This window comes from Chiloscyllium punctatum, chromosome 38 (genome assembly GCF_047496795.1).
Source record: "Chiloscyllium punctatum isolate Juve2018m chromosome 38, sChiPun1.3, whole genome shotgun sequence".
Taxonomy (NCBI): Eukaryota; Metazoa; Chordata; class Chondrichthyes; order Orectolobiformes; family Hemiscylliidae; genus Chiloscyllium; species Chiloscyllium punctatum.
In genome coordinates this window covers 16,036,042-16,063,221 of record NC_092776.1, presented here as the reverse complement: position 1 = coordinate 16,063,221, position 27,180 = coordinate 16,036,042, and the positions used below count along the sequence as shown (strand labels likewise).

The window sequence follows — 27,180 nt, the reverse complement described above, 5'->3', positions numbered from 1 at the left end:
CAGGAAGAAAACTATTCACTGGTTCATGGTTAAGTAAACATCCAGGAAAATCTCCCTAGGTGAGTTCAGACACTTGAAGGGTTTAAAAATTGATAAGGTGGTGGTCATAGTCAAATTTCTACAGTAAAAGTGATAAGGTACCAAACCGGGATAAGAAGGTGGAAGAGACTGTAGAAATTGTGGAGGCCCTGGCAATAATTTTCCAAAGCTCCTTGGATGCAGGTGTGGTGCCAGAGGATAGAGGAATTGTAAATATGTGGCACCCTTGTCAAAAAAAAAGAGCATAAAGGTTAGTCAACCAAATACAGATCAGTCACTGTAGCTTCGACAATGGGGGAAGTTTCTAAAAATGACATATTGGGACAAAGTCAACAATTACTTGGGTAAATATGGGTCAATGAAGGAAAACCAGAACAAATTGGCTAAAAGGCAAATTGCATTTAATTAGCTTACTGGCAATTTTTTAAAAAAAGGTTGAGAGGGTTGATGAGGTGCACATGGATATCCCAAAAGATATTTGATAAACTGCCACACAACAGACTTGCCAGCAAAATTAGACCTCATGGAATAAGAGGAACAGTAGCAACATGAATACAAATTGGCTGTGTGACAGGAAACAGGAGCGTTTAACTAATATCTTTCAGATGGGGAAAATTTTATAAGCGAGCTCCCAAGGTTCAGTATTAGGAACTTCTCTCTTCTTAACAGATAGTAATCCAGACTTTGGTATACAGGTCACAATGTTAAAGTCTGTGGATAAAACAAAATTTGGAAATATTGTGTACTAAGGAGGATACTACAGAACTTCAAAAGAACATAAGCTCGTTGGTGGAGTGGATGGACAAGTGGCAGATGAAATGCAATATTGACTCATTTTGACAGGAAGCATGTAGAGAGACAGTTTAAAGAAAATAATTCTAAAAAGAACGCAGGATCTGAACACATTTTTGAAGGTGGTAGACAGGTTGAGAGAACAGTTAATGAAGCATATGCCATTCTGACGTTTCATCAATATGGGTATGAAATACAAAAGCAAAGAAGTGATGTTAAACTGTATAAAACATTAGTTTCAATACTACAACCAGTATGCTAGGCATGCACCAAATACTTTAAGGAGGATGTGAAGGTAAAAGAGAGAGCGCAGAAAAGATTTGAAAGAATGGCTCTGAATGGGAAACTTCTGATATATGGATAAGCCAGGGTTGTTTTCAGTGAAGAACAGAATGTTGAGATGAGTTTGAATATCTTGAAGAAATCACGAGACGTCTGCACAGAGTACAGGGGAAGAAATGTTCCCATTGAGTGATGGAGAACCAAATTGACAGAAAAAGCAATAACATGAAGATGATTTTTCATGTAGTGAAATGTGGGATATGGAATACACTGCCTGATAGTGTGATGGAGACCTATTCCATACAGACATTCAATAAGGATTCCATAATCTGAAGGGGAAGAATGTGCAAGGCTGTGTGGAAAAGTCAAGGGAATAGTACTAGGTAAGTAAATCCTACAGAGAGATAGGTGTAATGGGCTAAATGATCTCCTTCTGTACTGTATTCATTCTGTCACTGAATGAACACAGAACATGAATGCATGGATCTGCTCCTGGAATTTTATGATTTGATATCAGTACCTCATTCTGATCAGTTTACTCCCAAGCTCCCTATTCATTCATGCGCTCCAACTGAAAAAAAAGTGGACTCAAAGCCTGGATCCTGTCTCACTAAAAACTCTTTTTAAAAGAGCAAGACTTCACAGTGAGTGCTGACAAACTGTTCAATCCGAGATATCACAGCCAAGTCCAATCCAATCCCCATCTCTCATTTCCTCCTACCAATGACTCTCCATGTTTGCAAAGCTTCAGTTGTTTGCTCAAAATCTCACTGAGCCAATCAGCGTCAAGGCAATTCATCTACATTGTAATTACAGGATAGGTCTAATTGCCCATCTGATCCTTACTGGTGCTTCTGCTCCATACAACCCCCTTCTACCTTCTTTGGCATAGCTTCATCTCAGTGTCGTCTGCCTCAACTGCTCCCTGCAGTACAGAGTACCACATTTTCACCACTCTGCAGATAGAGTTCTAACAGGACTTGTTATATACTACCTGATACTGATAGCCTGTAGTTTTGATCTTACCTACATATTGCAACATTGGTTTACCCAAATGAACCCTTTCATTATTTTAAAGATCTCTGCAACCTCTTCCTCATGTTTATTCCCTTCTGTAATAGAATTGCCTGCTAAACTTACCCAGATAGTTATAACTTCTCAGCTCTTGTGAATCCCTTCTGTACCTTCACCATAAATCTATTACTTCAGATGGAGACTGGCATTCTGCACACACTCCAAGTTTGGTCAAACCAAACCAGAACAGTGTACAGCAAGCTAAACTTCCTGTGACCTGTAGCTGATTCTCCAACAACCATCACGGTATCTTGACTTACCTTGGTCGCAGTGTTAACACCGGTATAGTCATCGAAAAGTTCGGGTGCGTGATTGGCAAAAATCTAAAATGTGGGAAGACAAAAATAATATCAATTACTGCCAGAAAATAGACTTTTTTTTAAAGATTAGATTAGATTCCCTACAGTGTGGAAACTGGCCCTTTGGTCCAACAAGTCCACACCGACTCTCCGATGAGTACCCCACCCAGACCCATTTCTCTCTGACTATTGCACCTAAAATTACGGGCAATTTAGTATGGCCAGTTCGCCTAACCTACACATCTTTGGACTGTGGGAGGAAACCAGAGCATCCGGAGAAACCCACACTGACACAGGGGGACTGTATAAATTTCACACATACAGTCGCCCAAGGCGAAAATCGAACCTGGGTCCCTGGTGCTGTGAGGCAGCAGTGCTAACACTGAGCCAACGTGCCGCCTGCAACTAGACACTAGTGCAATAATAATGCTTGCGCTATCATAATCAATTACAATGAAAGGCTAATTCTAGTTTCAGTACAATCACAACCGGACATGGTTTCCACACACATTGAATGTCACATTCCAACTCTTTGCAAGATGAAATGGCAAGGTGGCTCAGTGGTTAGCGCTGTGCTGCACAGCGCCAGGGACCTGGTTCGATTCCATCCTGGGGAGGCTGTGTGGAGTTTGCACATTCTCCCAATGTCTGCGTGGGCTTCCTCCCACAGTCCAAAGATGCGCAGGTTAGACAGATTTGCCATGGGTAATACAGGTTTACAGGGATGGGATGTCTGGGTGGGATGTTCTTTGGAAGGTCAGGGTGGACTCGATGGACCAAATGGTGTTTTTCCAAAACTGTAGGGATTCTACGGATTTTGATTCTAACTGCAGGACTTAACCTTATGTGGTAATGCTGTGCACAAACCTTGTACCCCTGAAATTAATAAGCTTTTAGAAGTGGATTCCAGAAGTCGAGTTTAAACTATATCAAAGCAATTTGCAAGAGTGAATTAATTAAGTCTGCCACTGTGAGATGGGAAACCAGCAAAATAATTCACAATAAATGACTCTCAGAGTCACTTCTGGGTCAGCTCCGCACAGTCGGAGGGTCAGCGGTGAAGGGAGGCCACGCTGTCGGAGGGGCTAGTGCTGAAGATGAGATGTTAAACCTGGGTCCTCCTGTCCAAACAGGTTGCTATAACGTAATCCATGGCAATTACTTTGAAGAAATCAACAGTTAGCGTTGTGTCTTAAATTATCCCTGTAGCATCACTGAAACCGATTTGGTCATTCTATTTGGTTAAACAACGTAGGTATGGTTGGTAAGATCAGCTTTTACTATCCTTTTATTTTTGAACCAGTGTCTTCTTTGGTCATATCAGAGGGCAGTTAAGCATTAACCACATTGCTAAGAATCTGGAGTCAGGCATAGCCAGATCAGGCAAGAACGGCAGATGTCCTTCTTGAAAGGACATCAGTGAGCAGTTTGAGTTCTCACAATAATTTGGTGTCCTTATTAAGAGTGAAACTAGCAGTGCAGTGTAAATTTATTAACTAGATTTAAATCCCTCCCCATTGGCATGGTGGGGATTGAAGCCATGTCTCTGGGGCCATTACCATATTACTGGTATTTCATTGCTCTTTTGAGATCTTATTTTGTATAACTTGGCTGTCTTGATTCCCACAATACAGCTATGACTATATTTCAAAGCATTTAACTGCTGCAAGGTGACATAACTGCGAATGGCAATATAGAAATGAGAGACTTTCCTTAATGCTTCTTAGTAGGATAACCTGTCAGATGGTCTCAGTCTAAGCCATGTGACACCAGGTACTCACTATCCAATGAGGCTGAGTGCCAGAATAGTGAAGCAAGGCCAATGCATGCCACTTTGCCTGTGTCCAGATTAGAACAAAAACCCTCAGCAACACTTGCTAACTCAAAAGGACTTGGTGACATTGTAAAGCTGCACTAGAACAGTGACTGCCGGCTTTCCATTTAGTATTCCCACCAAACCTCAGGGCTAGCCCACAGGATTAAGGTCAAACCAAAAACATTCAGAAACCAGCAGAGCACCTACCTGTGAGACTTGACTTCTCTACCTCCAATGACCTTTGCTGTTTCGACATTGCCAACTTTTAGTTTCGTCGTTGGGAAGGAGCCGACAGGAACGTGGTCATCGATTTCTGAAACGTGAACAAATCCAGTCACGCCGCCTTCTAACTTGATCAGCAGGCAGTTTGGCTGCACGGATTTCACAGTTCCACTTACTACATTCCCGACATACAGTGCATGCTGAACCACAGGTGTCAAATCCTCTTCTTCTGACATTTGGCGCTCTCGCTTGACACTGCGGTGTTTCTTGCGTCCTCGGGCAGCGAGCGGGATCCCATGATGTTCTACTCCAGCTGTGTGCAGCAACACAGAGATGGTCTGTCCCACAAAGAGTTTCTCAGAGTCGAAGTGAAAGGTGTCGTTTAGATGGAATGTGACTGGAACGAGAAGCAGCTTCGAAGTGCCAGCCAGTGAAACAACAGCAACGTCCTGTGTCACAAACTGCACCACAGCAGGATGCTGGGAAATTCCTTTCAACTGCAACACAAAATTGTCCATTCGGTTCATCAGCTCATCATTTACTGACTCAATTATTCCATCTTGTTAGCTTTTCACATCTACATAATGCAAACTCAAGACTGTCTATGTCCCTTGCACCAGATTTCCTGATAGACACCTCAAGACCAGGTACAGCAAGGGATTTAGAACCAATAAAGCTCCCTCAACACTGTCCAATCAACCACTCCCAGGGCAAGGGGAGCATGGGTTTAGACACAGAGTAAAGCTTCTACTACTCTTTTTAAAACCAAAAAGTAAACTAAAAGTAAACTCCTCTGACACATCCCAATCAAATACACCAGCACAGGTACAGCATGGGGACAGATATAGAGTAAAGCTTCTTCTACATTGTCCTCATCAAACACTCCCAGGACAGGGACAGCACGCGGATTGATACAAAGTAATGCTCTCGCTACTCTTTTAAACTGAAGGTAAAATCTCCTCTACTCTTTTAAACTGAAATTAAAGCTTCCTCTACACTCTCCACATCAAACACTCCCAGGACAGGGACAGCACAGGGTTAGCTACTGAGTAAAACTCTTGTCTACTCTTTTAAACTGCAAGTAAAGCTACCTCAACACTGTCAACATCAAACATTTTCAGGACAGGGTCAGCAGGGAGTCAGATACAGGGTAAAGTTTCCTCAACTATGTCTCTACAACCCTCCCAGGATAGGAGAATATGGGGTTAGTTACAGAGTAAAGCCTTCTCTACACTTGCTGAGCTCACTGCTTATCAATTTCAGTCAGACATTTCAGTCTGTAGCAAATTCTAAGCAGATTAGTTCTTGATCGTTCAGGGTCAACAGGAATCTTTGAGAAGTGGTGGAAAACTCCTTTCTTCTATCCACCTGAATCTCAAGCCTGACATGAAGAAACTCACTGACACACTCAGCTTCACTTTTCTCCGAAATAGCACTGGAATCCCATTTTCGTTCTAAAATTAGGATTCTTCCTCAGTGTCACTGGAGTAGATGCTGATTGTGTTTTTCTTTGTCACAGCTCAACCCAGCACCAATGTACCTTTTTCACATCAGCATTTAGCAGCTCCTGACGGACAGACACATGAACAATGGATGAGAGGAGATCTACAAACACCACGACTGCTGTGCACTGTTGTCCTGGGCTCAGAGACACCCCTACAAAAAAGAACCAAGGCACAGTGAACAAATCCGGCATCAGACATTTGCTGTTTCATGTAAAACATTCCATCGTTCCTGGCTCCCGAAGTAGTGAGTTCATTCTACCACACTGATCCATGAGATCTCAACTGTGATCACAACAGTATCATGTTCTGGTGTATCTGTGACTGGTTTTCCTGCACCAGCTATTCACACGCTCTATGCTCACATTGCTTCAGCAAGCTCCTTAAATGATGCTGAGCTGTTAAAAAGCCAGTCTCATAGTAAAACCTCAATGCTTTAAAGCCACCAAGTTTTACTGGTTTTCCAAATGAATTCACATCTGCAGGATGTGGTCAGAATCTATTGTTTATAGTCAGTTACACTGGATGCAGGGATGAGGAGGTGATTTGTTATGCAGTGAGAGAGCTGGTTTAACATCTGCAGAGAAACACTAACACAAGGCGCTGTGGGGAAAAGGAATTACTGAATAACAATGAGGGGGAATCTGGATTAAAAGTCAATGGCAAACAAGGCTCCAAATCATGCTTGACAAATGTTTTTATTTGAGAGGTCTTTAAAGATATAGTAAGCAGGGTGGATAAAGGGGAACTATAGATGGTGAGCATTTAAATTGCTAAAAGGCATTCGATAATGTGTCACATAGTAAGTTAGACACAGGCTAAGATCTTATGGTATTGGGGGTGATACATTAGCATGGATTGGCTGTCAACTAGGGAAAAAATAAAATCAGGATAATTGGGTTAGCAAACTGAATGCTGCAGTTCAGTGGGGATTGGGTATCCCTGTATATGAACCACAAAATATCAGCAAGAAGGTACAAAGAAAGAGGCAAACAGAATGCTAGCCTTCATTTCAGGAGGGATGGAGTATAAAAGTAAGAAAGTCTTCTGGACAGGGCGTTTGGGAGATGCTACCTGGAAACCGTGCTGAGTTTTGGTTATCTTACCTATGGAATTATATATTTGCATTGGAGGGATTTCACAGAAGGTTCACTTGGCTGATTCCTGGAATAAAGAGGTTGTCTTTTGAGGAACAGCTTAGCCTGTATTTATTGGTGTTTAGAAGAATGAGCAAAGATCTTGTTAGATCTATGCGATATAAACAGGCTAGATGCTGGGAGAAGGTTTCCTCTCATTATACGGGGTGTAATCTATATCTAGTGACACAGTTCAAAACTGATAGATGCTCATTTAAGACAGGGATGAAGAGGGATTTCTTCTCTGAGGATCGTCAATCTTTAGAATTCACTCCTGAGAGCGCACGGGAGTCCTTGAAATTATTTAAGGTCAAGTCAGACAGAATTTTGATTTAAATTATCATCAGGTGAGCCACTCACCAAATGTCAATGCCAGACATGCACTTACCTTCCTGGTGATAGCGACTGGCTGTAACAGTGAGCTTGGTAACCTGTGTACCCGTGAAATATATTGTGCCATCACCCTCCACTCTGCTAACTACCAGCTGGAGTCTCTGCCCTGTAGCCAGGCGACTTAAACTGACAGCAACTGGAGAATCTGAAACAGTAAACATTCATGAGGAATTCAACATCAACCTGCCCTGCAAGTACTGCTTGATTAGATTTCAGCCTATAACTCACTCCCAGATACCTGCTGTTCTACATATCAACTCTTGTAAAACGGAGATGCAAAGCAATGTCATCTCCCACAGGGTCGTGAATGCCTGGAATTCTCTACCCCAGAGAGTTACGGAGACTAGATCACTGGGCGTATTTAAAGAGAAGATAAACAGGTTTCTGAAATACTAGGGAGCAGAGGGCTGAGAGGAGCCAGCTGAAAGAAGAGTTGAGGCACCTGGGGCAGATTAGCCTTCATCGTGTTGAATGGCAGAAAGGCGGAATGACCCATTTTCAATCCTATTTCTTATGGTCTTAAGATCAAGCTATGTCTGGGCATGATGGCGAAAATTGCACCTCTGATATTCTACACTCATGACGGAAAGGCAGAAAGAGGTGGACACAAAACTGGTAGCTCCAAAATGGGAGTGGAAATGTGGAAACTGCTGCCCGAGAAAGCTGCTGAGGCAGGATCGCAATTGAAAATATCATAACTACAACTGGGAAAGAATAATCAGGGTTATGGAACTGACTGTGGTCAACAGAGTTACTTAGAGATCAGACATGACCTAATTGACTTGTGAAACAGACTCAAGGGGCTGAATGGTTTCCTTTTGTACTTATGATCAATTCTAAAATATTCCCTTTCTGAAGGCCATCCAAATTGTGGATTTCAGACATAAGATTCGGACATTACCTCTGCTGCTCATCAAGGTCCTGACAAATTCCAGTTCCCCACAGTACTGGCTCAGGAGTGCAAGACTTTCATCATCCTCTTCCCCAGACCCACATTCAGACACTTTCAGAGTCAGTAATACTCGCTTCTTTTCCTCATCCAGGTTTGTAACCTTGGCAACCACTGTCTGGCCCACCACAAAATGATCTTCGATGTTTGTGACAAACTTATCAGACATAGCCTGGAGGAGAAGAAACATTAACCAGCAAAATTAATACACACGTAAACTATTCTTGGGTATTGATTATTCTGCATATAAACCCCTGGACTAGAATCCAGTCTGTTTAGATAGCTTACATACGAACACCACTGGCAAGTCTGTAATTTATTGGCCACCCCAGCTGCCCTTAGTTTGCTGCATTAAGTGGTTTGCTAAGCCATTTCAGAGTTATGTTAAGAATCAACCACAATGCTGTAGGACTGGAGTCACCTTCAGGCCAGACTGGGTCAGGAAGATTTCCTTCCTTGAAGGACATTAGTTAACCAGGTGGGGGTTTCTGCGACAATTGTTCCCTGGCCATCTTCCCCAAGACCAGCTTTTTTACTTCCAGCCTTTAATGTTTCAGTAATGAGAATTCAAATGCGCAATCTCCCAATCATTTGCTACAAATACTACAATAACATGAGCAGTACACCATCACTACAGGACCGTGTAAATCATTTAATAAGATTCAGCAAATCTGTTGCTGTGTTGGTCAGAACAAGTCAATAGGTGTAGACTGGATATTGGACTCACAGCTTTGGGTGCCAGGCCGTACAGTCCATGTGGGAATTCGACAAACACTCCATATGTCATAATGTTCTTCACAAAACCTGGCATCTGCATTCCCACCTAAAGAAAACAGAGACAGTTAAAGCACTGTGGTTTCTAGAGGCCAGAGCTCCTTCCCCAAGGAAGATGATACTTATCTCAGAGGCAATGCAATGAAGTCTCACTAGATTCTGGGGATAGAGGACCAATGTTAGGAGGACAGGTCAAGTAGAATGAGCCTAAAATAGTTACCACTTAGAAGGATTTCATTTAGTTGGATAAAATTCTTTACTATTCTAATCCAGATTCTTTATCTCAGTTGCATTGGTTTAAAAGGTGCAACATTCCACATCAGTTTCCAAAGTCTTTATGTCCTCCTGAGACCAATGAGGTTCTTGACCCTGTCTATTCCATTTCCCACCCTTCTACCCTCATCCCTTTTCCTCCCTCCCAGAACCACAAACAGGTTCTGTTTGCTTCGACGTTCTATCCCACCAGCCTCTGCAATCAATGTCATCATTGCCTGCCATTTTCACCAGCTCCAGTATGATGCTGCCACCACATCCATAAGCTCTCCTTTCAGGATTTTGAAGAGTCATAGAGATGTACAGCACGGAAACAGACCCTTCAGTCCAACCTGACTATGCCCACCAGATATCCCAACCCAATCTAGTCCCACCTGAGCACCCGGCCCATATCCCTCCAAACCCTTCCTATTCATATACCCATACAAATGCCTCTTAAATGTTACAATTGTACCAGCCTCCACCAAAGAGACTGCTCCTTTTCTGAAACTCTAGTCCAGTCTGGAGCATCTCCAAACACATTCTTCCTTTCCAATAGAATCTGTTGATGTCAGCACAGGTTATGCAATACCTGCCCTTTCACCTCCTTTGTTTTCACTGTTCAAGGCTCCAAGTATAAATTCAGGCTTCTTAATTTGGTATTTGCTGTTAACAATGCAATCACCTCTGTACTGAAGAGACCAAATGCAGACCAGACACCACCTTGTAAAATACATCTATTCAGTTAGCGAACAATGGCCTTCTTGTCATTTGTTGTTTTATATCTTCACCACACAGCCCTCTGACCTTAGTCTGCTGCGGCTCAAACCAAGCCTGAGTGCAACACGTTTTGATAATTTAATTTCAAGCAACTGGACTTGACATGAAGTTCACCAATTTTAAAAGACTGCATTTATTTAATTTTGTTTTGCTTCTAAATCTGGTTTCTCAATGAATTCTTTTGTTTTCCAATGGATGTTATTCAGTATCCTGTCAATCACACCACCTCTAGGCACATGATCTGAGTTTTTTTTAAAATACATGTCCATTGCCACCATCTCTGGCTTCATATCATGAAACCTTTTGTCTTTTAAACTCCCCTTTAATTTATCACAGATCTTCCTTTTTTGTTATTCTTCTTCCTACCTTCTCCCCTTTACCTTGCTCAAAACCTATTGCTTTACCTTATTCCAATTTTGATGAAAGGTCAAGGGATTGAGTCAGACACAATTCTCTCCACTGATGCTACCTAACTTTGAGCATTTCCAGTATTTGCTGTTTCTATTTCAGATTTCTAGTATTTTACCATTCCAAAACTCCTATACTGTTTGACAGGGCAGATGCTGAGATGTTGTTTCATTTGGATGGAGAGACTAGAACTTTGTCATTCAGAAGATAGCACAGTGAATCTTTGGATTTCTCGATCCTACTGAGTTGGTCATTGAGATTATTTAAAACTGAGGAAGATAGAGTTTTGAACACTAAGAGAATTAACGGATATATGGACGAGGCAGGAAATCTAAAAAGTCTTCTTAAAAGATCAGTCACAATCGCAATGAATGACAAAGCAGACACAAGGGGCAACACAGCTCCTAGTTCTTTTATTTGCAACATAGGATTATGTCGGCAAGCACATTATGAATCAGCGCAATACCAGTGAGCTTGTTCATCCCAATGATGATTCACTATCAAAGTCAAACTCTTTGGTCGTTCTGCTATAACACGCGTTTCATTAATGCAAATTCACAACAACGTGATTCATGAATTGGGGACACTGTTTCTATAGTGTGAACTTTTAAAGTGTGTATTGGCTATGATGCAGTTCTAGTCCCATTAGTTTAAGTGGTGATGCTATTATGCAATTTTCTTATAACACAGGATTGCACGAGAACCGAACTACCACATTACAGCAGAACTGACTGTACATCTAAAAAAAGCACATCAGAGGGACTCAAGCTTTGAGAAGCAAATAACAGCTCACCTGGAGTTCCAATACGTCCTTTGGCAGTTGCGCTTGTTTAGCAAAAGCTATCACTGCAGCTTTTCTACAAAGAATCTGAGCAACATAGTTAAGGGCAGGCAACACTGTGACTATAGAGGAAACTAGCTTGGTTACGGAGTAACCAAATTTACAAAAAAGCACTCCTGATAGTGGATCTGATGCAATCCTCAATCATGTAGCAATATTGTCATGTAGCAAATCCTTCTGAACTAGCTCGAGAATTCATAAAAGCTAATACCAGCCACATAACATAGGAGACTGTTCAGCAGATCTGGTTGCTCCTGGCTCTCTCCAAACTGACTCACCTTGCCTCAGTCCCTTGGCCTATTCCCGTCTCCCTGCTAACTATCCCAACTTATTTATTGACAATAGCTAAAAAGAGGCAAAGTTGACTATCAGCAATCAGATGACAACTAGCTCAACTGTTAAATTTTAAAAACTCACAAAGTATTGGAAACAAGATTAAACGTAAAGCCGAGGAACCAACCCAGCCTATACTAAAAATGGAAGATTCAGGAACTGGTCACCGCTCTGCTGCTGAGGGATCTGTTAGGGAGCAGTGACACTCACAGTAAGAACCTATTGATATTAATATGACTAATCCACCCATCCATCGCATTTTTAATTACTCGTGTTACAGTATATTGGTCTCCATGATATATTACGAAACTCTTTCTGTTGAAAACATACTTGATAATAACGAAGACCTTTGTTTGGCTAAAGTTTAGTCAGAATAAAGGATACAATCTGGCCATGGGCTTGGCTTAAACACATAACGTTGGAGAGGATGTCACCCTTCTGCAGCCTTTCAGCAAGAAGCTGACAATTTGAGACATAGTCCGAGAGGTGTACCGTTGGGAGAAAGGCAGGTGCACGCTGTGGGAGAATGGAGACCTTCAGCCCATTCTCCACCTTCGCCAAGACTTCCACATCGACAATCTGAAACACATTTACCACAGTGAAAGCACATCAGCAGCAAAAGGAGCAAGGAAATGTATTCAAAAATAGGATACCAGAGACAGAAGGAGGCCATTCATCACACACAACCCTCCCCGCATCCCCCCCAAGCACAATGCTGCTCAATAATACAATCAGATGATGGCTGAGCTTAACTTCATTTAATTCTGTAATTTTTAACCTCCTTGCTCAACAAAAAATTCTCAGCTTTGACATTCACCTGAAGAAGGAGCGGCGCTCTGAAAGCCAATGCTTCCAATTAAACCTGTTGGACTATAATCTGGTGTTGTGTGACTTTTAACTTTGTACATCCCAGTCCAACACTGGCATCTCCAAATCTTGACATTTGGAGACAGAGAGCATGAAAGGGGGAGGAAAAGTTTTGTTTTGATGATAAACACATTGGTTAAGAAATCTGACTGATAAATCTTTTTATTTAAAACTGATACACAGGATTTAACTGGCTTCTCAATAACTGGAAAAACTAATTCGTTCTGAGGAAGGGTCATCAGACCTGAAATGTTAACTCTGATTTGCCTTCACAGATGCTGTCAGAACCTGCTGAGCTTTTCCAGCAACTTTTGTTTTTATTTCTGATTTACAGCATCTGCAGTTCTTTCAGTTTTTACAAAAATACAAACCTGGTTTCAAATGAATGCTTTTATTTCTGGGTTCATTCTGGTAAATGTACACTGCTACCTCATTAGCCTGTAACTACTGTTTTGTAGCTGGTATTCTAAGCTCCCAGGCTGAGATGGTATTTCAGTTACATCTATCAAAGCCCAATAATTGTTTGGTGAGACAAATTTCACTGTTCATTTGACAAGCCCATTGACATTTTTTCCTACAGTCTACATTTTCTTCCTCATTATTAATCAAAGTTGCTGAAAATAGATAAATACCTTTCCAGTTTGGTACATTGAAGACTCATCAGCGTCAGTTCCCACCTTCTGTGTGGTTTTCATGGATAACAGCAGCTTCTTCTGAGTTGGGTCACACTTTAGGACAATGACCTTGACAACCTGGGAAGGGGGCAGGTCCAACGGTAAGCATGAGGCCAAAAGATCTTGGTACAGCATCCAAAACATCACAGAAACTGCTGCTCCACCCCTTGCATTCTGCCTCCCCAAGGCATGGAGAGTAGTCCCAACATGACATTATCCCTTCTCATTGGCCATTATCATCCGAATCTATGCAGCCTCCTACTGACCACCCCCAGTCAGAAAGCTCCCCATCTGCAAGCCCTAACATGGTCGCCTCTGAATAGACCTATCTAAACACTCAAAACACCTCCCTCACCCACCCCTACTCTGAATCATCCCAAACTCCGCAATGACTGCTGTCACTCTGAATCCATCCAAAACCAGCCTCCCTACTGAAGCACCTTTGCACCAATATGGTAAACTCTCACTTTGACTCTACCCAGTCTCCCCCGCAAACCGCCCTCACTCAGACTGCTCGGTCTCTCTCCCCCCCCCCAGTGATCGCCCTCACTCCGACTCTGCCTGGCCTCCCCCACTGACTGGCCTCAGATTGACTCTACCCAGTCTCTCCTGCTGACCGTGCTCTCACCTGACCAACATAGAAGACCTTCTCCGGAAAGGGGATGGGCTGGGTACTCAGCTTGTGCTGAGGGACGAGCCCTTTCACATCACCATAGAAGCACACGATGCAGCCATAGGGCTTCACAGAGACGATGTAACCGTGGGCCAGTTGCTTAGGAACAGCCTCCTTGTACTGGGTGATAACAGAAAGCTTTGAACCAACCAGCGTGTTCTTCAGAGTCAGGGTCAGTTTCTTGGTCTCACTGTTTACCATCAGTACCTGAGAAAGAAACAAATGTTTAATCCACGAGGAACACTTCAGCTCAGTCATTCAGAAATATAGACATTTATCTTTGAGGAGTGGTGATACAGCTGATTCCTCAAGGATTACACCCTCAGGGAAAAGAGCGGAGTCACATTCAGGCTGGACTGATCTGGGGGACCAGGCTCCTTCTTGGACCATAAACACACTGCACACTCAGCCTGTCCTGCACAGAGAACATATTGCACACTCACCCTGCACTTCACCAGATTTCCCACACTGTACAGCTTTTCTGGGTGTTTCAGGGGAATGTCTGACAGATGTGTACGAGGCACCAGCCCCTGAATGTGGTCAGTTAGCTTCACGTGCATCCCATAACTCTCCAGAGAGGTGACTTTACCCTGAAAAGTAGCAAAATGAAGAATGTAGTCATTGGCAAATCTGTTGGAAAGATCCTAGCTAGATTCCACTCAAATCTCCAAAAATAGCTAGTTCCTGTTTACACACAAGACAGCAAATGCTGTCAAATCTCCGCAAGATGGGTTTTATTGAAAGGTCACTACATACTTAATGGTAACTGGGTAAAGAGATATTGGAATACCCAGATCAGACACTACTGAATATTAAGGCAATGTAGGTTGGGGACCAAGGGATAGGTGAATAACATAGGTCATTGATTGTTGTATAGGTAGAGAGTTGTTCCCTCAGCATAGGCAGGTAAGTTCAGCTATACTGAGATGAGGTGGATGCGTTGGAGTGGTAGGAAGGAACAGTTCACAGGAACCTTCTTAGCAATTCTCAGTTACACTGACCAAGTTTTCGCAATTTGTTCAGATCTGAAATGAAGATGGAGACACTTCAACAAGGTTGATGAGAGAACGGGAGTGAGTGTGAGAGCAGCCAGGCTGGGTCAGCTGAGGGACTGAAAAGAGGAGAGCAGAGGAGAAAGAATGCTATTTTTGTTATTCTCAATTTGCAGCAACAAGATTCTCCTGGCAAAACCGAGGTCATGAGCAAAGTCATGGCGGATTAGGAATACCCAATTAGGAAAGACAGAAGGAATAAATGGAAGAGTGGTTAGTTAAGCAGCAGCTGGAGATAGCCCTGAGGCAAGTGAGCAGGACATTTTGGCACATGCCACTCGTTCACCCAGTCCTGCTGGAGGCTGCTTTGGGAATCTATATTTTCCAAAGACTGTACTGTTCCAAAGGTCTGGCTGTGAAGACTTACCTCGACCAGCTGTCCCAGCTTAACGTCCTGGTACTTCAAAAATTGGGCATCAAGAATGCTCCTAAAAATGAGAAACTCAAAATCAGGAAGGGCTGTGCGTTTATTACAGGAGTCAAGACATTATTCTTCAGTCTCTGCTATCAGAAACTGTTCTCGCTTGAACTTGGCTTGTGCCATTTCTGTCCCTCTTGTTTGGGCTAACCACAAAGTGGAAAGCTAACTTGTTTTTAATAAAGAGCACAATGGAAATGTCACATCACTAGAACAAACTATTGAAAGTGGAACAACACAGATTGTCTGTATGTAACCCAATGGCTTACCTGTCCTGGCAATGTTTGATTGAGACAACGTAGAGGGGTTTTACTCTGTATCTAACCCAGTGCTGTAGATGTGCTCCCTTTCCTAATCATTGTTGCCCAGTAAATGACTTTAGGTATTGCTGACTCATGGTCTATGCTACCTGTTACCCTCTATTGAACTCAACGTCTCAGTATTGATGACCCTTCACACTCACTTTCTCAGAGACACCAGAGCCATCTGTTCCATTGGGCTGTGGTCAATGACCCTGCACCTATGCCTGGAACCTTCACTGAAGTCTTTTGGGTCAAAGGACATGGCAGTACCAGACAGATGAGATTTCTGCAATGTTAGAAATTAACAATCAGTGATCTTGTGGAAGGAGGCAAAGTCACATGACAACAATACATGCCAGCAATTGAAGAGGCAGGTTAATGAAACAGCACTTTTACACCAGATCGACCATCATATAAACTAAACCAGGTCAAAATGAAACCAGCTTTACTTCATCTGTTGTCAGTGTTTAATCTGCAACACTTAGTGAAGAGTACAAGATTTAACAACAAAATGTAATTTGCAATGAAATCAGAAATGCTGGAAACACTTCACAGGTCAGGCAGGATCTGTGGAGAGAAAAAACAGAATTGTTGTTTTTGTTCAAAGCATTCTCACTAAGGAACATGGGAAATCGGTCTTCCAGCAGAACACAGGGTCTCAACCACAAAGGGAGCAATCATTCTCTGGGCTACAGCGTGGAAGTGAGCTAGGGGAGATGTGGAAGAGGGTAGCACACTTCAGCATTTTCTCACTAATCAGATCTCTCATTGTGCACCAGTTCAGAGATTTGAGAGGGAGGCCACAGACTGGTACTTCAATGTAGCAACATCGCAACACCCCATTGTGGGAGGACAGCAAGGTAGCATCCCGCCTTTGGCAGGTGATTGGTGAGAAGACGATGCACTGTCAGCAGGACCCTCTTCCGAAGGTGACTTCCAACCAAGAGCCAGTCAGCTCTCACGTTGCCACATTTTAAAAATCAGGGGCTTAGCTCAGTTCGCTATCCTATATCCATCCCTGAACCAATGTTATTTTTAAAAATTCCAATGACTTTCTAAAACTATTCTATCTTATTTGTACGATTTTGCCATGCTCAAATTGGCTACCTTTTAAAAAAATGTATTCACAGGTCGTGGGAATTGCTGCCTGGACCAGCATTTACCGCACATCCCTAACTGCTTTGTAGTGTTACATTATAGTTGTACTTCAAAAGTGCTTAACTTGCTGCAAAACCCAGAGGACGTGAAGGGAGATATACAAATGCAAAACTGTTAACAGATTGAAATATCATTAGTGTTGACGCTCAATCCACAGACACAACTGAAGGGAGTTACTCACAGGTGAATAGGCAAAGGTCCCATCATCCAGCTGAAAGATGACACCAGCTCCTTTGTAGTAACTCCGCACAGTGCATTGCTCGAAAATCTTTCCAATCCCATGGGGGCTTGGCTCCTGCAACATTGCCCCCGGATGTAGGAAGGCAGGCCGCAATGTCAGGTGTACAGCCTTTGTTTCCGGCTGCACATACAGAACACAAGCTTTCACCTGGAACAGAGACACAATCCTGGTGATTTACTCTCAGTAAGTTCTGTCTAATGGAGACAGCCAAGTTGATCAGCAACTAAGTGTCATAGGTAGCCCGGTGTAAACTCCCACACTTGAAAAGGCAACTTTGGCTGCAGAACCTACACTTGGGGACCATGGAGCTGATGAGTGTGTGAAAGTGAAGGAAAGCTTTTAAGTGAAATCCACTGCTGGGGTCCTGATCCCTGGTCAGCAGCACTATTCCCATCACAACATTAACATCATACAAGAATGTTTGGCTGCAGCATTCTGCACCTTCGATTCTCTCTCTGTGATTCTGTGAATTCTGTGACCTATGAACCTGGGTTGGGCACAAACCCTTGACAGAGCGCTGTGGTACTCTCTAACAAGAGACTGCTGCATGAGCACCAGTGTTTCCTGAAGTAACCTGCATCGCTCTTTGGGTCAGAGAATGAATTTCCCTGAATCAATCTAATTCTTTTGTTCCATCTGGTTTTCCATTTCTCACAGAGATTATGAAGTTGCGGGCGGTGAGCAAAACGAGAGGTGGTGCCAAATCAAAAGGGACAGAATCAACAGAGCAGCTGCTTTATGACAATCTGCTGGTCAGGTGTAAATGGAATGAAATGTTTGAGGGTTTGATATGGTTCATCATCACCTCCTTATACTTATTCTCTCACTGTTTTGCTTCGTTAAGGTGGTGTACAAATAGTTTCATCAAACTAACCTGCTGCCCGGGACGGTAGGTCCTGGCTCGCCGTGGATCCAGATGCAGGACGTCGACTGTCCCACTCAAACCAGAGTTAAACTGCAGAATCAAACCGCAGCTATCCACCTGCAATCAATCAGCATAAGGTCTAGAACACAGGAGCTCAGAGCAAAGCACTGTTACCACAGATGGATAGGCATGAGACAGGCAGACCAAATGAGCCGATAACAAGGGAGTGATACAGACACAGAGAAAGAGGGAGGGGAGACCAAGGAAGAGACACCCGGAAAATGCGGGCAGACAGACACAGAGAGAGAAGGGAGAGAGAGAGAGAGAGGGGGGGGGGGGAGAGAGAGAGAGAGCCCCCACAGTCAGACAGAGAGAGTGAGTGCACCATCTCTGATCTAACATGACGAGATTAGTAAGTATCCCCATTTATCATTAATGTTTACTTGATCAGGCTCTGGAATTTGAAGCTCATTGGGATACTGTACACACCGAAACAAAAACTCTTTATGGCTCAAATGTGAAACTAAAACCAAAAGTGCATGGAACTCAGAGGACAGATATCACCCAAGAGAGCAAAGGCTGATTGACATCATAACTACAGCCCTTCCCGGAATCTCTGCTCCTAGATAAAAGGTCACTTCTTTTATCTGCGTCCAACTGGATCAACTTGAAGGGTTGACGTACAGTTTGAATTGAAGTTTGCGTGCATATCCAGAGGACGTTACAGTTCCAGCACAGAAACATTCAGTTTACAGCAGTGTGGACATTCCACATGAGCTTGCTCCAATCCTATCAACATATTGCTCGATTTCTGTGTTCTTGGAAGTATTCACCTCAACCACTCGCTCCATTGGTGACCTCAATATTCTCACCACACTCTGAGTAAGTAAACTCCATCTGAAAACCCAGTTGAAGCTATTACCATTTTGTTTTTATTGTCCTGAGCTTGGCCTCCCCCAGATGTCTCTCCTCTATAAATGACAGAAGTTCGATTAGGTATTCAAAGACCTCAAACAGATCACCCCACATCTTATTTCTTTCTCTGGGGACAGGAATGGGAGAAAACACATGTCCTAAAATCTGCACCTTTTGAATTTCAGCCCTGATTATCAGCCCAGGGAGCAGATTGGAGAGACTCCATTTCTGATCTTCAGTTGCTGTTGCTGCAGCAACGTCAGTACGACAGATCGAGAGCTGGGCAATGCGGCCATCATTCTTCACTGACTCCACCAGTGCGGTTAGATATTGACCAACACGGAGAGGCATGCCTAAGTGGGAGCAAATACATCACGGCTTTGGTTACAAGATAAATTCAGAAATATCACAGCAAAGCACACAGCAAAGAATACAGGTCAACACGCCAGTCGGAACCTCACCATTGCAATATAAACAGCTAGCAAGGTCTGGTTATCGAGCTATTAAGATGCATGCAGAGACATGAAAGGGTAATAAACAGACAGAATTTTTCAATTACAAACCAAATCCTTAGATTTCCTAGGTGTTTCATACAAGTTAAAGTCTCTAGTCATCAACGCAAGTGCACATGAATCACAAGTTACAGAAATGTTAGAGAGCTCTTGACTAGGTACAGTCAGCAGCTCCCAACAGCAGGACGCTAGACCACAGGAAACTGGCCCCATGGATCAGGTTGGCTCTATTATATGTTTGACTGGTGTGCTGAATGAGGAGCGCAACATATCAGAGAGGGTTCACCTCACGGTGGAGACTCACCTCGATTTCTACTCTTTATGAACTCCTGGGTTTTCATGTGTGAGAGGAAAGCTTTGGTGGCTTTGACTCCAATGTCGACCAGATAGCCATGTTCCTCAACACTGGATACACAGCCTGAGAGTAGCTGCAATAAGATAGAGAAGCATGGCACTCAGAACACAATATTAGTAGTTGGTACAACTGAAACAAAGACAGATTGGATGTCTATCTTTCTGCCCTTCATTCCTCCTACTGAACATCAGTGGAACAATTCCAGTAACTCCTACACCCTCACACTAATATTTGTGGGAAAGAAGGATTAAATAAAACAGGTCTCCACGCTGACATTTTGAAATGATTCTCAGAATTGATAGCACATACAGAACCAAAGATGAGGAATTGAGTGCATTTTTAAAAAGGATATTTAGCAAAAGCAGGTGTTTAAATGAATGCTAAAATAATTTGCAAATTAGCACAACTTTTTTTTCAGTCTAACTTTAACAGGAGATAAACATCACTATAGCAGCAGACAGAAAATACTCCAAATATTACTCCACCAATTTAACACAGGATTACCTCCTGGTCACAGTAAACATCATCTTCCTCTAATAGCCCAGTCTCAACCTGCGCTGCCACAGGACCCTGGGGCTCATGAACAAATGACAATTTACGTAAATAAATTGAGTTTCTTTCAGTTGTGAAGAACAATAGACAATAGGTGCAGAAGTAGGCCATTCTGCCCTTCGAGCCTGCACCACCATTCAATATGATCATGGCTGATCATCCTTAATCAGTATCCTGTTCCTGCCTTATCTCCATAACTCTTGATTCCACTGTCCTTGAGAGCTCTATCCAACTCTTTCTTAAATGAATCCAGAGACTGGGCCTCCACTGCCCTCTGGGGAAGAGCATTCCACACAGCCACCACTCTCTGGGTGAAGATGTTTCTCCTCATCTCTGTCCTAAATGGTCTACCCCGTATTTTTAAGCTGTGTCCTCTGGTTCGGCACTCACCCATCAGCGGAAACATGTTTCCTGCCACCAGAGTGTCCAATCTTTTAATAATCTTATATTTCTCAATCAGATCCCTTCTCAGTCTTCTAAACTCAAGGGTATACAAGCCCAGTCGTTCCAGTCTTTCAGTGTAAGGTAATCCTGCCATTCCAGGAATTGACCTCGTGAACCCATGCTGCACTCCCTCAATAGCCAGAATGTCTTTCCTCACATTTGGAGACCAGAACTGCACACAGTACTCCAGGTGTGGTCTCACCAGGGCCCTGTACAGTTGCAGAAGAACCTATTTGCTTCTATACTCAATCCCTCTTGTTATGAACGCCAGCATGTTATTAGCCTTCTTCACTACCTGCTGTACCTGCATGCTTACCTTCATTGACTTGTGTACAAGAACACCCAGATCTCTTTGTAGTGCCCCTTTACCTAAATTGATTCCATTTAGGTAGTAATTTGCCTTCCTGTTCTTGCCACCAAAGTGAATAACCATGCATTTATCCACATTAAACTGCATCTGCTATGCATCTGACCACTCACCTAACTTGTCCAGGTCACCCTGTAATCTCCTAACATCCTCATCACATTTCACCCTGCCACCCAGCTTAGTATCATCAGCAAATTTGCTAATATTATTGCTAATATCATCTTCTATATCATTAACATATATTGTAAAAAGCTGCGGTCCTAGTACTGATCCCTGTGGTACCCCACTGGTCACTGCCTGCCATTCCGAAATGAAGCAGTTTATCACTACTCTTTGTTTCCTTTCAGCCAACCAACTTTCAATCCAAGTTAGTACTTTGCCCCAAATACCATGCGCCCTAATTTTGCTCACTAACCTCCTATGTGGGACTTTATCAAAAGCGTTCTGAAAATCCAGGTACACCACATCTACTGGACATCCCTTGTCCATCTTCAGAGTTACATTCTCAAAAAATTCCAGAAGATTAGTCAAGCATGATTTCCCCTTCATAAATCCATGCTGACTCTGACCTATCCTGTTACTACTATCCAGATGTGTCGTAATTTCATCCTTTATAATAGACTCCAGCATCTTTCCCACCACTGAGGTCAGACTAACTGGTCTATAATTTCCTGCTTTCCCTCTCCCACCTTTCTTAAAAAGTGGTATAACATTAGCCACCCTCCAATCCACAGGAACTGATCCCGAATCTATCGAACTCTGGAAAATAATCACCAACGCATCCACGATTTCTCGAGCCACCTCCTTCAGTACCCTGGGATGTAGACCATCAGGCCCCGGGGACTTATCAACCTTCAGACCTAATAGTGTCTCCAACACCAATTCCTAGCAAATATAAATTCCCTTAAGTTCAGGTCCTTCAGCCACTGTTACCTCAGGGAGATTGCTTGTGTCTTCCCCAGTGAACACAGATCTGAAGTACCAATTCAATTTTTCTGCCATTTCTTTGTTCCTCGTAATATATTCCCCTGTTTCTGTCTTCAAGGGCCCAATTTTAGTCTTCACCATTTTTTTGCCTTTCACATACCCAAAAAAGCTTTTCTATCCTCCTTTATATTATTGGCCAGTTTACCTTCGTACCTCATTTTTTCTCTGCGTATTTCCTTCTTAGTAATCCTCTGTTGTTCTTTAAAAGCTTCCCAGTCCTCCGTTTTCCCACTTATCTTTGCTATGTTATACTTTTTCTCTTTTAACTTTATATGTTTCTTAACTTCCCTCGTCAGCCACGACCACCCATGCCTCCTCCTAGGATCTTTCTTCCTTTTTGGAATGAACTGATCCTGCATCTTCTGCATTATAAACAGAAATATCTGCCATTGTTCCTCCACTGTCATCCCTGCTAAGGTATTGCACCATTGAACTTTGGCCAGCTCCTCCCTCATAGCTCCATAGTTCCCTTTATTCAACAGAAATATTGTCACTTCCGATTGTACCCTCTCCTTCTCAAATTGCAGATTGAAGCTTATTGTATTATGGTCACTACTTCCCAATGGCTCCTTCACTTCGAGGTCCCTGACCAATTCTGGTTCGTTGCACAATACCAGATCCAGAATTGCCTTCTCCCTGGTAGGCTCCAGCACCAGCTGTTCTAAGAATCCATCTCTGAAGATAGAGAGAGACTTCAGGACAACAGAGCCAGCTTGAGGAACGGTTTAACACAGAGATGTGAAGTGATTCATTTTGGGAGGAAGAACTTGGAGAAACAACAAAAACAGAACATGCAATTCTAAAGGGGTGCAGGAGCAGAGGAACCTTGGGATACAAATGGATAGATTATTGAAGATGGCATACTGATTCTGGGCTTTATAAATCAGAGCAAGAAAATTATGAAGAACATTTATTAAGCACTGGCTTGCCCTCAGCTGGAGTACGGTGTCCAGTCTGAGCAAGACACTTTAGGAAGGTTTTAAAAAGGGTTCAGAAAAGATACATAGGAATGGTTTCAGGAACGAGGGACTGTGGTAACATGAGTGGATTGGGGAAGCATAAAGGTCAGGAGACCTGATAGAAGTTTTCAAAATGAATGAGGGCTCTTCACAGAAAAGCTAGGGAGAGACTGTTCCCATTGGTGGATGAATCGAGAACCATAGGTCACAGATTTGACGTAATTGAAAATAGAACAAAATGCAGCACAAGGAAATAAAGTCTTAAGTGCAGTGAGTGGTTAGGATCTGGAATGCGCAGCCTGAAGGTTTGGAGGATGCATGGTCAATGGCAGCTTTCATAAGGGAATTGGATCATTATCTACAGAGAGAGATTTTAGAGCTTCAGGGAAAAGGTGGAGGAGTGTGACTAGTTGAGATAGGCATCATGGGCTAAAACGTCTCTTTCAGTGCTGCACCATTCAATGAAACATTCACTCCTACTAATTTTGGAATACTTTCCTTATTTTGCTGTATTGGGAGCTGGTTTTATTGATGGTTGACAGGAAAGGTTTGTGTCAGAAAGTGGCTCAGCCACTTTCAGTAATGAGTGATCAGTAAAAAAAAAAGAGAAGATTCAAAATCAAAACTTAGAGCTAGGAAGTGTTCTTGAGGGTAACAGAATGGTTTGAAGAGAACTAAAATAATGAGGTAAAAACAATGACTGCAGATGCTGGAAACCAGATTCTGGATTAGTGGTGCTGGAAGAGCACAGTTCAGGCAGTATCCAAGGAGCTTCAATCCATGGCTTGTATGAATGGTGAGGCATTCAGTTCAAATCAGATCACAAGTACGTTCTATTGTTAGACCCGAGATAAACTCGGGATAATGAGCATACTCTTGAACAAGAAACTGGGGCCATTTGTGGGTGTGACTCAATGAACTCACGAAGCGCCCTCTATTTTTGTGACAGACATGTTATTGGTTCTGGAAATGTCAAACTTGAGGATGTACTTCATTAAACTGTTTCCCTTGGATCAGATTAGTAAAGCTGGATCTGGGAATTCCAGACTATATCAATATACTCACCATGCCAGCTTGCAGTGCTTCAGGAGACAATGCCTTGTTTACATCCTTCGGGTTAATGGAGAGTTTCAAGCTGTGGTGGTTGGAATTTGTCTTTCCGAGCTCGTACACAGCACATCGTATAACCATACCAGGGCTGTACAGATCTGACAGGACTACCAGATCCTGGGGTTTGTTGGGAATGAAACATATCAGACCAGGGATGAGAAGCACAACATCAGAAAGGAGTGCAAATACACAAGCCAAAACTCAGCAGCACTTATAGACGTATGGTAGAAACAGTCTATTGATTATGCCTGGCCCAGTAAACATCACTAGTTACTTTTTGCTTACAATGATCATTTGCAATTTCAAAATCCCTCACTAATTTTTCCACAATGAAAGAAAGCTTTCTTGAAGCTTAATAAGAAAATACCTCAAAAAGCCTCTAGAATCCCCTGTCACTACTGTACATCCCTCTGTAGAAACCATAGTATAGAAACAAGTCCCTCTGCCATCGGATCTGTATAAATCTTACAGCCATAGAGTTATACACCTTGGAAACAGACCCTTCGTCCAACCAGTCCATGCTGACCATAGTTCCAAGCTAAACTAGTACCATTTGCCTCTGCTTCATCCAAATGCTTCCAAATATTTCTTATCCATATAACCTCTCCCTCACATCTTCTCTATGTCCATCCTCCTGCAACCTTTCAGGACTTTACAAATCTTTAACAAAAACAAACATTACTGGAGAAACTCAGCAGGTCTGGTAGAACGTGTGGAGTGAAAGCAGTCAATGCTTTAGGTCCAGTGACCCTTCATAAGAACAGTTCTGCTGAAGGGTCACTGGACCCGAAACAATGACTCTGCTTTCTCTCTGTAGATCCTGCTGAACCTGCTGAATTTCTCCAACAATTTCTGTTTTTGTTTCAGATTTCTAGCACCTGCAGATCTTTGTTTTTTTTAAAATTTTATCAGGTTCCCCTCATCCTTCCAAGAGAAATTGAGGACTGCAGATGATGGAGATCAGAGTTGAGAGTGTGGTGCTGGAAAAGCACAGGTCAAGCAGCATCCAAGGAGCAGGAGAATTGACAATTTGGGCATAAGCCCTTCATCAGGAATCTGATGGGATATTCCCCATTTGCTGGAATGGGTGCAGCTTCAACAACACTCAAGAAGCTTGACACCATCCAGGTGATTGGCTCCCATCCACCATGTTCAACATTCACTTCCTTGAGCACTGACACATAATGGCAACAGTGTGTACCACCCCCAAGATAAAGTGCAACAATTCATCAAGGCCTCTTTACTAGTGTTAGAGCATAGAACAGTATAGCACAGTACAGGCCCTTCGGCTCTTGATGTTGTGCCAGCCTTTTATCCTACTCCAAGATCAGACTAACGTACACATCCTTCATTGTACTATTTCCCGTGTGCCTATCGAAGAGTTGCTTAAATGAGTGGCAAATTCTGCAGCACAGATCTATGTGCTATGGCTGGAATGTTGTTAAGGCCTATAATTCGCAGTATCCAGCACCTCCAACCATTTCACGGGAAGTAAATCTGATTAGTTGGAGACCATGAGCCTGGGAACCTCAGGAAGAAGTCGATTTTCCTGAAAATCCCAACCTCCAACCCAGTTTTTCAAACTAATTATTGAGGGTGCATCTGTCTGCAGGAAGATGCTTTCCTAAGTTACTGGCTGCTGCTTTTGTTCAGGTTTTGACATCTGGTAAGCGACTGGGCTCGACTCTCAATCTGTACACCAGCGACAGACACCCACAACACAAGGTGGGACTGAAAAGAGAGGGCAGCAGAATGATGAACAAGCACCTGTAGCCTTTCCAGTTTTAGAGTTTACAACTATGTTGCAGACCATCATCTTTTGAGTCAGATGTTTGCCACCACTATTAACCATAATGTTGTTAGGACAGCCTCTGCGATAGGTTTGTTTTTACTTAAACCTGGAAGGCTTCCCCCACATCACCCAAGAAACAAAGATAATTCTGACACAAGACAGGCTTGAAGTAGCCCAGATCCTGATCCCCAAAGCCCTGCATCACAATAGGATGTGGTGCACAAGAGGAAACCCACAGGTACAATAAGAGAAGGATAACAGACTCACCTCTGACAGTTCCTCATCAATCTGTTCCCTTAGGGATTTGGTATATGCATCACAGATGTTGGTGAGACTGACATAACCAGTGAGCCCCTGGGGCAACCCAATGACGAGTTCAAAATCATTCACTTCCTTCACACAGCCGAGCAAGAGCATCCCAACATTCAGTTCCTGGTGGCAAAGGGAGGAATAAATCAACCAACAACATTCAAATCAGACACAGCGTTGTCATGGAGTTCACATGTAGAATCTGAAATAAATCAACTTGAGATCCTCTATGATCACTGTGAACCTGATGTTGGCATTTCTTTAATATTATATTTATTCACGTTCCTAGCTAGACCAACCTATTGCCTATTCCTGATTTTCCACAGGGCAGTTATAAGTCAACCACTTTACTGTGGGTCTCGAGTCACATGCAGGCCAGACCAAGTAAGGATAGCCATTTCTCTCCATAAAGGACAATAGAGACCAGATGGCCACCGAGCAAAGTAGGTGAGGGTCACAACAGAATCAGCATTAAAAAGAGAGGAATGACAGTCAATCTCACTGACGTACATGTATAACACCTAAACATTCTGTTCTAAAGCACAGCAGGCAGAGGAAAATGAGAAAATTCAAGGTTAGGGCAGTGTCAGGAAACTTTATCACACACTTGAGGTTATAATACTAATGGCTTACATACAAGTCTACTGATTGAGACTGTAACCCAGTCATGAAACTTCTCTACTCTCAAAGAGATGTACACAAACAAAACAAATAGGTATTATGGTCAGCGGGAAGG

At 42.9% G+C, this 27,180-nt stretch overlaps 1 protein-coding gene across 2 annotated transcripts in view; it reads right to left on the bottom strand.

Moving 5' to 3' along the window:
- Positions 1 to 27,180, bottom strand: part of pdcd11 (programmed cell death 11) — a 57,746-nt gene that overhangs the window by 20,798 nt on the left and 9,768 nt on the right. For both annotated transcript variants that reach the window (XM_072557256.1, XM_072557257.1), the window contains exons 4-22: positions 26,403 to 26,567; positions 24,299 to 24,460; positions 19,874 to 19,997; positions 19,229 to 19,410; positions 18,152 to 18,259; positions 17,218 to 17,424; positions 16,040 to 16,164; positions 15,526 to 15,586; positions 14,550 to 14,696; positions 14,062 to 14,313; positions 13,392 to 13,511; positions 12,277 to 12,471; positions 11,512 to 11,586; positions 9,232 to 9,327; positions 8,457 to 8,676; positions 7,551 to 7,700; positions 6,065 to 6,180; positions 4,510 to 5,021; positions 2,448 to 2,510 (exon numbers count right to left, since the gene is read on the bottom strand). In XM_072557256.1, coding sequence (XP_072413357.1) covers positions 2,448 to 2,510; positions 4,510 to 5,021; positions 6,065 to 6,180; positions 7,551 to 7,700; positions 8,457 to 8,676; positions 9,232 to 9,327; positions 11,512 to 11,586; positions 12,277 to 12,471; positions 13,392 to 13,511; positions 14,062 to 14,313; positions 14,550 to 14,696; positions 15,526 to 15,586; positions 16,040 to 16,164; positions 17,218 to 17,424; positions 18,152 to 18,259; positions 19,229 to 19,410; positions 19,874 to 19,997; positions 24,299 to 24,460; positions 26,403 to 26,567 — 3,080 coding nt within the window. The remainder of the gene's footprint in view (positions 1 to 2,447; positions 2,511 to 4,509; positions 5,022 to 6,064; positions 6,181 to 7,550; positions 7,701 to 8,456; positions 8,677 to 9,231; positions 9,328 to 11,511; positions 11,587 to 12,276; positions 12,472 to 13,391; positions 13,512 to 14,061; positions 14,314 to 14,549; positions 14,697 to 15,525; positions 15,587 to 16,039; positions 16,165 to 17,217; positions 17,425 to 18,151; positions 18,260 to 19,228; positions 19,411 to 19,873; positions 19,998 to 24,298; positions 24,461 to 26,402; positions 26,568 to 27,180) is intronic.